The sequence below is a fragment of the Chlamydotis macqueenii genome, chromosome 10 (genome assembly GCF_036417535.1).
Source record: "Chlamydotis macqueenii isolate bChlMac1 chromosome 10, bChlMac1.mat, whole genome shotgun sequence".
NCBI classification, from domain to species: Eukaryota; Metazoa; Chordata; class Aves; order Otidiformes; family Otididae; genus Chlamydotis; species Chlamydotis macqueenii.
This window is the reverse complement of record NC_141565.1, coordinates 12,363,378-12,380,343: the sequence shown is the minus strand read 5'-3', so window position 1 is coordinate 12,380,343 and position 16,966 is coordinate 12,363,378. Positions and strand designations below refer to the sequence as shown.

At 38.6% G+C, this 16,966-nt stretch overlaps 1 protein-coding gene across 1 annotated transcript; it reads left to right on the top strand.

Annotated features, from left to right (window-relative positions):
• Window positions 1–75: 75 nt before the first annotated feature.
• Window positions 76–9,721, top strand: CHCHD4 (coiled-coil-helix-coiled-coil-helix domain containing 4). The gene is made up of 3 exons (XM_086755583.1): window positions 76–331; window positions 2,336–2,434; window positions 8,569–9,721. The coding sequence occupies exons 1-3, from the start codon at window positions 310–312 to the stop codon at window positions 8,862–8,864; spliced, it is 417 nt and encodes a 138-aa protein (XP_086611709.1). The 5' UTR covers window positions 76–309; the 3' UTR covers window positions 8,865–9,721.
• The last annotated feature ends 7,245 nt before the right edge of the window (window positions 9,722–16,966 follow it).

Below are 16,966 nucleotides of genomic sequence, written 5' to 3'. Positions count from 1 at the left end.
GCGAAAAAGCCCTGCCCGCCAGGCGCGGGGCAGGCTGGGAGATGTAGTCCAGCGTGGAGGCTGAGCCCCATAGAGCTGGTTGCTCCCTCTCCCGGGCCGGCTGTCGGGCCGCGGTCGACAGGAGGTGCGTCAGCGGCCGCCGGCGGGCAGGGAAGGAGCTTCCGGAGGCGGGAGGTCATAGCGTGGAGCAGCGCGCCGCTGCCCGTTGCTGTGGCAGAGGAGAAGCGGAGGAGGCAGCGGGAGCGGCGAGGCGCCGGCGGGGGTCTGTCTGCGCGCGCGCTGCGAGGAGAGGCACCGGACGGCTCCGCCATGTCCTACTGCAGGCAAGAAGGTGCGCCCGGGTGTCCTCGCAATGTCACGCTGGCGGGGCAAGCCGGGCGGGCTGGCCTTGAGGCGGCCGGGGGCTGGGGGGCGACGCGGGGCGGCCGCCCGCTCGCCTTGGCCCGTGAAGGGGAGGCGCAGCCTGAGGGGAGAAGAGGCGCGAAAGCCGCCCGCGGGCCATATGTGGCGGCGGGGGCAGGGCCGCCTCGCCTGCCGCTTTCGACCTTTCTCCTCGCGGTAGGCGGGAAGCCGCGGCGGGGAGGGTGGCGGTGAGGCGGGAGCTGTGCGGGCCCGGAGGCAGGAGGGGGCGGGCGCGGTGGGACAGTGCCGCCCTGCAGCTGGGTGGGGAAGCGTCCCCGCGAAACGGCCGGAGCTGAGCCCCTGTGCGCCTCGGGGCTCGTGTTTTAGCTCGGCGGGCTTTGCTGTGGAGTGGCCGAGGCTTGCGGGCGTGCCTGCTGTCGCGGCGCGGAATGGTGTCCTCCCGTAGGGGTTAAATTTCTACCCGCTTAGCTAAAGTGGCCACGGTGGAGTGGTTTTTTTTAACTTTTTAAGGAAGACACGGTAGATGGGCAGGTGAGTAGAGTGCGAGCTTTATGTTTTTGTGTCTGTACAAGGTATTATGTTGTACAGGCTGTGGTATGTGCGAGACTTGGCCGCTTCATATCCTGGGGGATATATTCCCCACCTTTGAGTAACATAAAGTGACCGAATGTAAAGTTTCTAATGGGAATAAAAACCCCCACGTTCTGTAGTTCTAAATGCCATTCTGAAGTTACAAACTTTGGCACACTGAATGGTGATTATAAACTGTGATGAGGTAATTGTGACCTATGGACCTCTTTGCTATATGTTTTTAACTTACTTATTTTAACTTACTTATTTAAGATCTGTAAGTTGTCTTATAGCATCCTACCAAATTACAGTGGCAGGAGTTAGAGTTCGTATGCTTCTAGTTTCTTTTATATGGGAAATGCCTGGACATTCTACATTGTAAAGTTTGCTGGAGTACAATGCAGAGTTGACAGAAAACTGTTTCCCTTTTAAAAAGGGTTTATATTTAGCTTTTTCTCAAATGTGTTTAAATGTGTACAGAGCAAAGTAAAAGAAGTTACTGAACATCTGTTTGAGGTTCCATTGAGGGGCAGAATATACTAATTTCTAATATGCCGAGTCACTGTAGTCACCTTTATGAATTTGGAGAATGAAAGGAAGATCTTGGGAAACTTGCCCTTTTTTTTTTTTTTTTTTTTTTCCCCACCCCTCTCTCCACTCAGTGAGTACTCAGTTGTCCATTCAGAGGAGTTTCAGCTAGTTATTCTTTTCAGCTTGTGTCTGCCTCAGAGTATTTCTTATACTTTTACAGAGTTGTTAGAAAACTCTACTCAGGTTTCCAGCCAAGCCTCCCCCAACCCTGTCACAGAACTTTGTTAAATCGAGCGGTACAAGAGCAGGAAGTATGCTGTATTTTGCTATCCTTGATAATGTTCACAGCACTTTTCAATATAGTTGGTTCTACACTGTTAAGTATTTAATTCAGGTAATTACTATAAAATATTACACCAGTCTTTGGCGAGTACTGTTATTAGTAAGTATCCTATTGAACACTTTACTGTAACTCAGTGTAGTTGTTTTTTTTTATCCTTCTTCCTCTTTTTTTTTTTTTTTTTTTGGTCTAATCCCTTTGTCTGAGTTAGTCCTTGTAATGGAGTAGTTTGAGCTTGTTTTGAAACAGTGTTTTAACTTCATAGTTCAATGAACTGTGCTGTGATGTGCTGCCATTACAATATGTTGCTGTGAAAATTGGAACTTTAGAAGAATAGAACTTCAGTTGTGTATGTGTTCCTCTGAACAAACAACTGTTCTGACTGAAAGTGATTGATAAGTACAACGAGTTCATTCACTATTAATGTTAATTCATCATGTTGAATATCTCATTACCTGTGGTGTTTAGCAGCTTTGTGACTCCTCCTGTCTGTTTTCTCTGACCGTTTGCTTGTTGTCTCCTGTATGATAGGAAAAGACAGAATTATATTTGCGACCAAGGAGGACCATGAGACCCCAAGCAGTGCTGAGCTAGTTGCAGATGACCCAGATGACCCGTATGAAGAACAAGGTCAGTAGTAAGCAGAAGAACAGAAGTAGGGAGTGCTACATCACATATATCATATTCTAACAGTCTTAAAAAACGAACAACAACAGATAACAAACATTGTATGAAGTAGGAACAAATTATTCACTTGTTTTTAAAGACTAAGGGCAGCTGGTTATTCACTAGATAAGGACCCAACCTCTTAGCAGTTTTAATTTCCAAATTAGGATATTGCAAATGCCGTGCTTTCCTTACAGTGGGTTGTTTTTTTTTTTTTTTCTGCACTTTTGGTGATCTTTCAAAGTGGCCTGTTCAGATCAATGTGTTGATAGCTTACAGCCTTGATTAGTAGCCAGAGATATCCAGAAAAAAAAATTCTTTCTTTTGTTAACAAAGTTAGAGCTTAACCAGTGAAAACTATGAGGTTTTTTCACTTTTAAATTATGAAGTCCAATATTCAGAGAAACTCAAGTGAGTTACATACCACTGTCATGGATGTAAGTTACTCACCTGCCTGTGTGCAGCTGAAATTGCCTTATTTGGTGATCTCTGAATATCTGGCTTGATATAAGTTATATATATCTGGCTAACCCTGTACTATACTAGTAGCAATGTAATCAATAACTAGTAGTAGTATCTTTCAATGTCACACAACAGGTAAGTTCAAATTACTCCATTTTCAACTGTAACCATCTTGCCTTGAAAAGATGTAAGTTCAAGTTCTCAGTGAAGATTACAGTTCTATCAAGAACTGTAATGGAGACTGAAGAGAGAATAATGGAGATTGAAGAGAGCAGAATATTTATGAGATCCAGGCTTGTAATATTCAAATTGCATGGAGAATATTTTAGTTTTTTTCTAATGAGTAAGTGAAATAACCCTTCCTATCTTGATGATTAAATACATTTTGCCCTAGGTTAATAAATTGCCATGAACATCTGTCAATTTGGGTTAATTTTTTTTCTGATTGCCTTTATGTTAACAGGTCTTTTAGCCTATTAGCTTTGTGTGAAGCGATCTCATTGCTTTCAGCTCTACTGAGATGGAAGTAAATGCTTCACCCTTTCTGTTAGAAAGTAAAAGTTATGCAAGTGGCTCTGGGACCCTTAGAGGGCAGTATTTAAGCGCATTTCAGTAGCTGGAGCACACAGGGTTGCTTTGTTAGCTGGTATGGTATGTATTTTAGTTTGAACCATATCTTCCTATGTCATTAAAATAAGCTTTTTCATGCATAGATTTTTGTTTAAATTATTTTTGCGTTTAGCTGCCTATCTTGGCTTCCTTACAACTGTATGTAGTCAGCAGATCTATCTGAATGTTTTGCTTGTCAGCAGTGATAAGTCCTTTCAGTTTTATAATGACCCAAATGAGAACAATGAGAGAATCCATAAACTTCATGTTGTTTTAGATCATTACCTGAATGAATTAACTTATTTCTAATCGAATAGCAAATTTTCCATAGTATGGTAAAATCAGTATTACTTTTCAAAATCAAACTTTATGATCAGGGTTGCGCTGTATCCTGGATTAATTATCTGATCTGTTCACAACCTGCTAGAATGTATGTGGAGTGTTGCTGATCAGGATGCAATACTTGTTTCCTAGAAAGAACATTTAAACATTCTTTGAAACGTTTGAAATTTGTGCCTAACTCAAAGCATTGCAAATATGGCAACACTGACTTAAAGCAGAATCACCTTGGGGAAGAAGCTTACAGAACAGTTTGCAGAAATTCTTGTGAAAACTAATAACAAATAAAGCAATTCAATGTAGCTTCAGTGCAATGTACAGTGATAATTTTTTTTTCTTTCTGTAATGACTAATGCACAATGGATATCTCGGTTTAGCGATGTGTTTCACTGGCCGTTTGACTGTACGGCAGCTTATGTGATTGTGGTTAACCTGACAGCCTTCAACCTGAGACAAAAAGAAAAACTTGGTTTTTTGTCCTTGCTCTCCCTCAAGCTTTCAGTGGCTGTGTCTTATTTCAGAAAGGTGTTTAAAAACTGCAATTGGCTGACCCAATACCCAAACTGCCTGTTTGGTGGAAACAATCTATGCTTTGGGATTTGTCACCATCTTTGCCGTGGGAATGGTGCTTCAGCCCCTAAAGATTTCCAATAAAGACCTCTACAGGCAATAAAACCTGCGTGGCATTTATATCTGTTACTGCTTTGATCAGGATGCAAGATGGAACCTACAAATGATTCATGTGGAGTAGTTCTTCCTTAGCTGGAAAACAGTGCCTGAGGAGAGCTCATTTTTATGAGTGCTTACTCCTGTCAGTATGCTATGTGGAAATAAAACAAAATCAGAGTTTTTAACTCCTGTCTCAGGCAAATTTAAAATCCATATTGGTCTGTAATGAAGAGTGAACAGCCTCTGATGATCAGATGGTGGAGTTAAGTTCCCCATTCCTTTTCTGTTTCCTCTGAAAACTAGAAACTGTTTGCAAAATAAAGCAAAGAAAGGTATGTTCTCTAGATAACACATTTGGAGAACATACAAACCCTTAGAGATTGTATCATTCACTAAACTGTTAAGTCACCTTGTTTGATGTACAGCTAAATAAAGTGGCTTACTGTTTAGCTGAGTAAATTCATGTTTGCAGTCTGTATTGATGTCACATGTGGTTGTTTTAAAGTTCACCTGTCTTCTGCCTTGTAATCATTCATGGTCTTTGGTGATTATTAAATATTCTGTTAGTAAAAGGTGTCTATCTAGAAACAGCATGTGGAAAGACATATGGACAAAACATTTTGGAATATGTTGAAGTGCAGAAGCTCTGGCTCATGTGGCTTTTATTTAAAAGAAAATTGGAAAAGGCCTTGCTGTACATAAAGTAACACACAAGCTTTTTAAATTTAGCTTCTACTTTGAATAGAAGACGTGGTTTCCAGTGTTCAACTTCTGTGGCATAATTAACTGTAGTGACTCTTCTCATTTTTTCTGCTGTACAGTACTCATAACAGTCATGTCTGGGAAAGAATAGATTTGTTATATAGATATACCATAATCTGTATTGTTTTCTAAAACAGCTGAAATTTTTATTTAAGGTTTTGGGTTTGGTTTTTTTTTTTTTTTTTTTTGTAGGAGCCTTCATACTTAAGATGAAAATGTAGTTTGGTATTTTTCCATAGTTCTTATTTTGCTTCAGGCATTAACAGACACTAGTGTTTGAGCAGTCTACTTCAGTCAGTAGATCACTCAGGGAAAACATGCTCTGTTTCCCCTGGGAGAAAATGAAGTTGTATAGTATTCCTTTTTACTTCTATCAGTTATGAGATTTTAGTAGGCAAAATATTAATTGCTCCCTTTAAGCCAAAAACGTTGAAAGAAGCGAAGCCATCTGAAATGGGAAGGCAGACAAACTAGGGTAGGTTCAAGTTGGCATTTCATATTGCAGTGCATCTCAAAGTTCACTGTATATGCCTCTAACAGCTGTGGCTGAGGGAAACAAAAATTCATTTGCAGTGGTTTTGAAGTAGTATTCTCACTGTAAGGGTTGTTTCTGGTCTTGTGTGTTGCAGATGGAAGAATTAAATGTGAAAGATCTCTAGTTTTCATTGAGAACTTTGCTCACATCAGTTAGAATAATTTCTTGTTTTATTAGGCTTACATGAAGAAGGCACTGGTGAGTTTTATGCCTGAAAAATAATTTTTATTAGCATTACAGCTGTGATAGTTGGCTAGAAGTGCTTATGGAACTGCACTTAAAGCACAAGTTGTTGCTCCTTTCTCTGTTTCTCCAGGCTTGTTCCTGTCATCTTGTTTTAGAGATGCTTTGAAATGGTTTCCACAGAGGACTGATAAAACAAAAATCCTAATTCTTTAAAGAAAGAACTTGATGAATGATCAGATGTACATCACTGTTTGATTGATGTTGTCTCTTTCAATCCTGCTTCCCGTGTGTCTATCATCTTGCGTTGTGAATCATTGGCAAATAAACTTTTCATTGGAATGTTTGTTGTATAACAAGGCCTAAACAGAACAACAGTGGGACTTCATCACAGCAAGTACAAAGACAAGTGTTGACATAAATGTAGATGATCCTGCCTTCATCCGTGATATTGACAGACCCCATGAGCTACGAGAGATTAGGCTGTGTGATGTCAGCAGTTGCTTCCTAACGCAAGCGTTGATCTGCTATGATGCAAGCAGGTTTATTTTTCTAAAAGAATCAGTTTATTTCAAGATAATTATCTTACAAGTAGTTTTATTGCTGTAATATCTTCAGGAACATTTCAGAACTAATGTGTTTTTTCTTTTTGAAATATTAGAAAATTACTAGTTGATGTTGGTGAGCAGGAATAAAAGGACTTCAAAATCTAGTTTACAAAACAAGACGTATTTCTCTTAAAACTGTATGATCAACATCTTTCTGCTTTGTCATACTTGGCAGTAAGGACTCTGGCACCAGCCATCCATTTCCTTGTTTCAGAAGTTCAGGTTTTTTTCCAGGCAGCTAAAGATGCCATGATGGACTGTACTAGGTATATCTTCCAGTACAGTGATTATTTCAGATTTTATAAAACTGTTTTGCTGAATAAAGCATGATCTATGAAAAATGACAGAGTTACTGTAGTTTGACTAAATCATGCTTAGGAGACTGACTTTCTGTAATAAAAAGGAGACCGATCAACACTGAGATTTGACTGACTCAGTGTAATTTTCTGCTGAACTGTGTTGGCTGAGTTAGAGCACATCGTTGATGAATTGCAAATCAGAGTAAAATTCTCCTTTCATTCCTTTTAGTGTAGCAAAAGCAGCTCAATCATATTTATTGCCGTATTAGTAAGTAAGATTAAGACTTGTGGCCTAGTGTCCAAGGAGTTGCTAGTGGGAGTGAAGCACACGTCTGGAACTTCAAGATCCCACAGGACAAAGGCAATAGGTACACTTAATGAAATCTGTGGGAGTATTTTGGATAAAGTCAAGTTATGTTAGACCCTAAGTATAATTTAGTGTCCAGATCAGAATTGGTGCAACTTTAGTCTGTGACGATGGTATTTTCATACCTCCTTTTAAAGGGAAAGTACTTAAGCTTCAGGTTTGTGCACATGCTGTTAGCTTCTGCAGAAACTCAACCTGGAGATGCAGTTAGAGAAGTCTGCTAGAGAGGAAGAGAGCAGAGGTGAAGAAGAAAAAAACATCTTGGATCACAGCATAATATTTCTCTTCTTCTTAGTAAATAAACGTAACTACATGTATGTTCACGCAAAGCAGAGAAAGTGAATGGAGAGGTATTGCTTTAGAGCAATATATTAGAGACTGTAAAGCCCATTTGAAAAAGTTAATTATATTACATTTCTATACTTAACTGTTAAAAGGTTTTTCTAAAACTTACAGAGGAAATAAGTTCTCAGGCTTGCTGCTTGAACTTCATTGTGCGGATTAGTTAATGTTTCAAAGAAGATATGCCCATTTAAATCTCCACATTGCTATTCTATTCTGAAAGATTTCTCGAAGACTTTAACTGTTCTACAGCAGAAACTTAGGGCTGTTCCAGTTTATTTAATCTAAAATGAGACCTAACTCACTCTGAGTTATGATCTAAAGTGCAATTTGATTTCTGGGAACCAGACCGGCTAACATGCTCTCACTATTCCTTGTGTTCTGTAGTATGTGGCTTGATCTACATGTCTTACAAATAAACTTATTTTTGTCTTTATAATTCTGATTTTCCTGTTCAAATATTAAGGGGGAAAGTTGTGGGTTAGTATCCTAGAGTTTATTTAAAACAAGAAGAAAAATGCATCCATCCAACTTATTTAAAATAATTCTAGTCTTAGTACTGGAATTAAATTCTGAAGACCTGTATGATGTGATTTTAAGGCTTGCTTGTTCCCCTGACAGAGTCTGTCAGGTGGATTGACTTGACTTCGATCTGTTTTGCGGTTTCCTTTAGAATATTCTCAGTGATCTGTAGTCCAGGGAGAAAGACTTAATTCAGGCATGGATATAGAACTAATCTCACTTGTGCCCTGTAAAGGGTCTTACAGATCAGAGGCAGAAACAAACCGGCCAGGAAGTGAAAGGCATTTAGTGCCCTTGGAGCCACAGAACTAATATGGCATTGTTAGTACTTCAGCTTTCACTGAATGAAATCAATTTTTGGAAGAAGCACTTAACTTTTCTTCTCTCTTTTGTTTGTTCAGGATTGATATTGCCCAATGGAGATATCAATTGGAATTGCCCATGTCTGGGTGGAATGGCTAGTGGTCCCTGTGGGGAGCAGTTCAAGTCGGCCTTTTCTTGTTTCCACTATAGCACAGAAGAAATAAAGGGATCAGACTGTGTGGACCAGTTCCGTGCCATGCAGGAATGCATGCAAAAATACCCAGATCTTTACCCTCAAGAGGATGAAAATGAAGAAAAAGAGAAGTCAAGCAAAGATTTGGAAGCTACTCCTATGGAGGCTTCTGTTCCCAAAGAGGAGAAGGGATCTAGCTAATGAAGATGCAAGGAGGCTGTTGTCTCCAGTTCTCATTTTCAGAGACATGGACTTTTGCAGTATGTCTGTCTTTTGAGTTGTCAAGAAATGTTTCACCATTGTCCTGTACACTGTATCATAGTAAATAATTTATTGCTGAAGGAGAAATCTCAGTGCTACAGCCTTGCAAATAGGTACTGCAAAATAATGAGTATGTGTATGTGCTGTGTAACCTGCTATCAGACACAGTTAATACTCTAACAGCTGTTTTTTACCCTCAAGTTCTCCTTGAGTTTTGACTTGAATAATGTCTTTTAGCTTTCAACTGAAATTCCACTAGCACACCAGGTCTGTCTTCATTTCAGTATGTTGTGATCAATAGCTGCTCTTTTTTAATGTGTTCTGTTCTACTAATACAAATTGCGTTACATGATTGTTTTTCCTTAAAGATTTTTTTGCCAGAGTGATACAGGATATTGAAAATGGCCTAATCTAGAATTTGTAAATTAATTTCAAATGGTCTTACTATATTATGGTTGCATTTTACTACCAGCATCAGGCAAGGACTACCAGAAAAATGTTGAAATGTTTATCTCGTTTGATTTCATTTACATATTGTGATGGCTTTTGCATTTTTAAAAATGATGTGTTGTAAAACTGTTGATAAAGGTGAGTGGAAAGGGTGTTGTCACTGGCTTTAATTTTGCTCTGAAACCACAGTTTTGGGGTTCCTCTAGTTAGTGCCTGCTCCTTCCATGTATAGACAGGCTCTTGTAAAATACTTTGAGAATACAATGAAAATGTTACCTGGTGTAATGATCTCAAAACAGATACTGTGACTTAAGTGCATATTAAAAAGCAAATACTTTTTACTTTTATTGAAAGCTCCTGTTTCTGTGTGGTGTGTTTTGTTTTTTTTTAACACTGCTTGGAGTTGAGGTACTTTTTGGCATTGTAAGCAGACTTTGAATCAGTTTGTGGGTTGTGAAGATCAGGTGGTCCAGCTTGTCAGATTTTTATTCTTGTCTCATTCTCTTCTCCCCAGCCCCAGGCAGGAAGCCATGAAAAATGTAAAGCATTTTCATGCTTTCATGCTATTTTCATGTAAATAATTTAATAGTAATTCACTGTAGTTTAATACCTGTGGATAAGGGAATACTACATTGTTTTTTTTCTTTCCTAGAAAAGAGAATTGTGTTACAAAACAAATTGTACCTGTGGCTTCAGTAACTGTTCATTGCAGGATTGTTTGTGGTTTTTTGGGGGTGTGTTTTGATTTTTTTTTCCTCTCTTTGTGTTGGTTAAGTTAACCAAAGCATAAAAAGTTCTAGTGGCAATAATGCAGCCCAGTAAATCTAGTAATGTTTAAACTCCTGCCTGTCTCTGTGGGCAGCAGTCTTGAGCGCTCAGCAACATGGCTTCCATATAATGTTTTGGTATCTTGTTTAAGTTATTTCAGTGTTAGTGGTGATACTTCTGAATATTTGAGGGGATTTCTGTTAAATCTTATAGTGTGTTTGATCTGTTTATATTTCAGTACAGCTATTGGATCCTCAAAAAAAAAAATGGTAGGCAATTAAGTGGCTGACAACAACTCAGTTCTGAGGGCATGGGTAGCAGGTACTTTCAGCATCTCTCTGCTTTTGAAAGAAACAAAGTGTGACAGCGTGACTCTTTCAGGCGTATGGAGACAAATGCCAAGTTAACCTGAGTAAATGGGCACAAAAGCAGTAGTGATAAACCTTGGCACTTAGGCAATTGGACCATGAAAATGAAATCTTAGGCAATCAGATAAACACTGGGCACCAAATTAAAAAAAAAAAAAAGCAAGCACATGCACCCAAGCTTTTTGTTGTTCAAATGGAAATCCAGTTCATTATTTGTGAAGAAGCAAGAGCGGTTTGTGAAGGGATGCTCTGTTCTAAGAATGATTTGCCTCCTATGTTTTTTTTCTACAGTACTTTTCTTTCCCACGTTGTGTCAAGGCTCTACAGGTTTTGGATTTGTCTTCTGTAACAATATTTACAGCATCTATGTGCAAAACATAAAATACAAGGATCCTGGTCCTACAGTAGCAATGGACCTAAACCTAATACTGACAAAGGGAATTTGCAGCCTATGATCTAACATATTTGAAGGTGTATTTAGGATGGAGTTGCTTCTTTCTGACTCTGCTGAGGCTTGGTAAGCTGTTGTCCTAGATCCAGTACAAATATGAAATATATGTAATGACCTTAACATCAGAAACTGTGAAAGCCACTATGTAGTATGTTTGAGGTGTTTTGAGGAAGGAAGGCATAGCTCTAATCCTAAAGGGTACTTTGTGAAAACTATTGCTTTCTTTTTCTCCTGTCTTTGTCAAATTAAACACTAGCATAACTGTCATCACTTCACTGCATTTGTGTTCTGGATAATCCTTTAAAACTGGAAGTGAAATAACTTGGACTGAAAAAAAAAAAAATCAAATCTCTCATTCTTCTCACCTGATCCCTCCCACCCTTCTTGCTTCTGCTCCTTCTGTGAGTGCCAGCCTGTTCTATTTTTGACTGCTTTTTTTTTTTTCTTCCTCTCCCCAACCCCCGCCTCCCCCTCCCCCCCGGCTTTGGAAACTTTAAATGGTCATAAAGATTTATTTGACAAGGAATTAGGGCTATATATTGAGACACTGAGTGCAGTCCCTCCTGTTTTCTGGTTCTTAAAGTACATTTCCTGCCGTCAGATTTCCTTCTGGATTTTAAGTTCGTGACAACGATGTAGTATAGCTTGCACTTGAGTGAAACATTGGGAATTAGAAGGTAGATCAGCAGTAAATACATATTGCCACTTTTTGGACCCATGAAAGTAAAGGAAGAGAAGCTATTCAGTGTGGACTCTGCAGCTGATTTTGATGCAGTTTTTGGGTCAAGTTATCTTTCCTGACCATGATTTATCCCTTGAAAGTATTACAGAATCTACATGGAGATTTCTTTTCCATCTCTAACAGAGGACTTGTTTTTAACTTTAGATGAACAGGAAAAAATAAATTGTATGGAATTTTTTTTTGCTATGTAAACTAATGCAGTTGACTGTGTATGGATAACATAACTCCTTGTTTCTGTTATGTTTCCCAGCATTGCTTTGTTTACATGATTTTCCTCGTATAGCTGCCATTTGAAATCTAAAATCAATCAGTGGTTATTTTGGTATGTAATAAAGATGATAAAGTGATCCCTGGCAATATGTGACAAGGTGGTGAAATAAGCAGATGATAAGAAGTTGCATTTTTATTGCCTGGATATAAAACTTAAAGCTGCTTATTGCTGTCTTGTTCTAATGTGCTTATTTTCTGCGTAAGTAATGGCTCGGTTCACTATCTGCCATCAGTGAGCTGCTGATTCTTGCTGGAGGAGTAGTAGATTCGAATATTCTTGAAAAGTTGCTTGCATGGAGTAATTCTATAATGATTTTATCCATGGTGTATCAGGTGCTTTTGTATGTCAAGTCAAAAGTAGTCATTGGTGGGGAGAAAGAAAGCTTTCATTATGAAATAATTGCTTTTTATTTAGTTCTAAGTCTTTTAGTTGCTCTCTGTCCTATAAAAACTGATGTCTTGAGTATGATTAAATGTTTATTAGAGTTTAGCTAAAAGGAACTCTTAACAAGGCATGAAGCGTTTCTAGGTGTAATAGAATGTTTTCAAAACAAATTACTTAGCCCAACAGTGGAAATAATCCCAGTTGGATTTTATCAATTTAGTTTTTAGAATAAAAAGAGGTGATTTTAATTATATTCGTCTTACGGACTTTTATCATTGCTCCTAAAATACTGCCTTGTATAATATTACTATGCAATATTTCAGTTTTCCAGTTTGAATTATTCTTCTTCAGTTATTGCTCTTGTGACTCTGGAGTTTATGCAGTGGTGAAACAAGCCATGGTTTTGAAGGCTGCGTAGGCTGTATACTGGCTGGAACTCCTGCATGATGTAGGCCACAAATTAATACATAACGTGTAATAACTTGCTTGTTAGGATGGGGTTGTTCCTGCAATCAACTTAAACTTCAACCAGTGGAGCATATGTCACATCAGATGAGGATAAAGTCTGCCGATAAAACTTGTCTCTTATAGGTGAATGTTTTAAACAAAATATGTTCTAAAATATAGCTAACTACTGAAAAATGGTTAAAATTAGATAAAATTGCTTTTTCAGAAGGTGTATAAACATTACTCTTTTTTTTTTTTTTTCAGTACAGCCTACCTGCATTTCAAAGACCTAACTTTAACTTGTGCTTAGTAACTTTCCAGGAGACATGACCTTGTTTCAGATGTGAAAATGACCTTTTTTTCCCTTCTTCCCTGCAAAAGGAATGATGTACACGAGGGTATCTAAAGGGAGATGCGTATCTTGCAGTTTATTCTAAGGATCATTAGATCTGGGGATCTGGCAGGTCTGTGCTGGAAACCAGATCTGTATCCCATGCAGCTCTTACTGAGAATGTCCTTGTTAAACCTTGCAGTGATGTCTCCTGTTCATCTAAGGCACTTATCTGATCACATGTCAATGAATCTCTTTGAGGAAAGTTGTTACCTAAATGGGTAGAACCTACTTTCTTATTCCTAGGGAAGAAAAAAAGGATATTATATGCTTCTTAGACTCTTGTTTTAGTTCTCGTTAAAATTCTAGCAGTGTTAGTGTGGGACAGTGCAGAGAAGCTACCAGCAGTTTGTCATTTATTCTTAATCAGTTTTATTCATTGGATGTTACTTCATTTTGTTTAACAGTGCTAGCCTGTCTGCAGTTGTTTTTCAACTGCTTTTAACCCCTCTGGAGCTGATGTTTTGTTAGTGATACCGAGAACTTGAGAGAAGACCCACCCAATAGAGGAAGAGTGGAGAAGTGCAGCAACAATTGTAACACCAATGTTATAATTCTTTCTCACTAATGCAAAGTAATATCTAATATGGTTCATGGATCAGTGTGAAGTTATTGAAATATCCAACTAGGTAATTTGGTGGTGCATTCATAGCTAGAGCGTGGGGTTCTCAAGGCCTGAAACAGTAAGATGTCAAGCTCTTTGTGTATGTATGTTCTTCACTGTTAGGCTAGTTCTGACTGCATAGGGTAAGATGGCTGGAATTCTGGTTCTTGACTTATGGATCAGTAGCTGAGCACAGAAGAAGCAGCAGCTTATCTTTATCTCAAGTATTGAGAGTATCTTGATACTATGAAGGCCAAGAAATAGGTCAAAGACTGACAAAATACTGAAATATTAGTAAATGTAATACGTAACTGTTTCTACTAAGACACCTTGAGCTGTTCAGACTGCTGCTATTAACATGTTAATGGTGTTAGTAAAAGCTTGCAGTGGGTTTTGCACCCATCTCTGCGAGAAGCACAAGGGTTTATGGTTAGAGTACCCTGTGCATTCATCTGGTGGCTCAAGCTGGAACAGCCTTTTCATACATTTAGATCCACTGAAAGTAGCCCCATACAACCCACTGAAATGCTTGGAATATTGCTTAATGTTGCCGTTTGCTAATTTAATAGAAATGATCAAATATTTTGTCCTGCTTATTGAGAGTGCAATGTTTGCTGCTCAATATACAAAAATAGCTTTTTGCAATTCAAAGAAAATAAATTTGAGGTAGTAAGCTTCACTCAGTGGTGTCAGGAGTGTAATGTACAGCCTTGCCTGCCTAATGTAGGGCTATGACTTTCTCCTGTCTGTTACTGACTTTACTTTCCTCAAGAATCCTTGGACTTTTCCTTTACTTTTTTTTTTTTTCTTTTTTTCTGTGTATGTTCCTCCAGTTAACTCCTTTTACTCTTAGCGTAAACTATAGTCAGCAGCTAGGCAATCTCTAAAACAAGAAGAAATGGTTTTGCTGCTGTTTTTTGATGTTGTTTAATTTGTCTTTTTGGTTTGTATTTTGTACAAATAGCTTATTACAAAATGATATTGACATATCTGTGAGCAGAGAGCTCATGAAGGTCAAAAGCCAAACCAAAGAGCACAGGAAGATTTGTAGTGATTGCACATCGCAGGTTAACCCAGATGCTACAACAATGATGTGAAGTGTAAGTGGGCATAGAATTTGTTGTACCAGATCTGATGACAGGTCGAGTTGATTTGTTTCTAAATGTTCCATATCCCTCCTAAGAAGGTGAAAGCATCCCCTCATGATGCACTCGTTCTCTTCAGAGGGTGCTTTTTGAGAGATGAGTGTTGATTTCTACATCTGTGGTTTCTGACCTTTTTCTTTCTGTTATGCGAGTGTTGCTGCCTCCACCCTGTTCCTTTTGCTTTCTATATGTTCTCCTACTAAATGACTTTTTTGTATGTTGCTTAGTAGAAAGTGGCATGTATCATGGTTGCCTTATTAGCTAAATGCTTTTCTCTAAATACTTGACTCTGTGCTAACGGTATCAAAGCAAGAGCCTGGTGTTTGGGATGTTTGTGGTTTTTTAACTTAAAAAGAACTAATGTGCATGTGGCTTGAGGACTGCATGGTTTAAAATACTCAGACATTTATACTGATGTGAGGTTTGGGATCTATTTTTAAAATTTTAATTGATGTTTTAAGTACCAAAAAAAAAGTGCTACAGCACGTAATAAGTAACACAGTAGCTTTTCCAGGTCTGGGGAACTTGAGGGAGCACATCGTGTGAATGATATCAGTTCAAAGAAAGCTTACATCAAGCAGCATGGAAAAATTGAGACATGGTAAATGCTACAAAGAAAACTTATTCTTTATAGCAGTGAGCCACTCTCAGAAGAGCAGTGCACGTTTTCCTTCTTAGCTGCTCGCAAAGAGCAGAAGCTGGAGAAGCATTAGCAGTGGTATGTCAGTACATTGGAGTTAGGGCTTAGCACTCACAATGGCTGTTTAATGAACTACTTTGATGCTTTAGGGGTCTGCGTTGCCAGAATGATCATGTATTCATGGATAAACGTGCTGCACAGCTGTTGCAGAGAGCTACTTTGATGTCCAGCAATCCTGAGTTTGCTATGTGTGGAAACTTACATGTGCTTCTGCTTCAAGCTATCACCTGCCCTATTTTATATTTTTCCACAGCTTTCAAGAATTCTCTTGAATTCTTGGGGCAAAGGCTTCTATTTCATCCTTATGCAGGATTTCAGAGTGGTATGTCATTGCTACTGTTGGGTATGTGGTTGCTACTGCTTATGAGGCACCTTGACTGTTCGGGTGCTGTAGGGTTGTTCATGTGGCCATTTTAAAGACAAGTCCCATTTCAGATGCACTGAAAAGCTGTCCAGCCATTTCTCTATTGGGCAAATGCATCCTTTTTTCCATGTTAGCATTCTTTCTATTACTGTGCCACCTAAGACACACAGTCACAGAGAGGATCACAAGGTATTTGATATTGTACACAGGCCTAGAAAACAATTATTTTATTTTTTTTAATATGGGAATACTGTATCTTCTACGGTAGTCCTTTAATTTACTATATATGACCTTGTTTGTTTGTTCTGAGGAATACATAACAGCTTCTACGAGGAAGACAGTTCATCTTGAATTCTCGTGCTCATTTTCATGTCATATACCAGTACACAAGAAAGTAACTTTTCCTTTCCAAAGTCTCACGGTGATAAATTTAAACTCTCTCATTTCTTCTTTAATCAATAGCTGTTCTAACTGATCTATGCAGTACACTTCTATTTAGATAGTTATTTTCAGGCAGGCTGCTTGGATTGTAGCACTGCAGAACAAAGAGATTGCATTGTGGTAGCTCTGTGTGAGTTGGAACTTTTATTCTTTTATTTTTCTTCTTTGTGAACTCAGAGATACCTGATTAGCAGAAGTAGTGATACCAATAAAAAGTCAACTTGCAGTGTTGACTCACCCTAATGTGCTTTAATTTTTTACTTTCAAATTAAATTCCATGCTTATGGAATATCTGCTACCCTATAGAGTGAAACCATTAAACAGGAGCTAGTAGTTGGAACAAAATGTGCAATGTTTCTAACTAATGGAGGGAATGAAGTAGACTTTGCTATACAGGCACCTGCAAGTAAATCAGAGATTTAAAAAGAATGGGAAATTAGGAGGAAGAGTAGAAATTAGCTGAATATTTTAGTTCCCCCACTCATTTTATACTTTTCTCTAAAGTCTATGTACGTA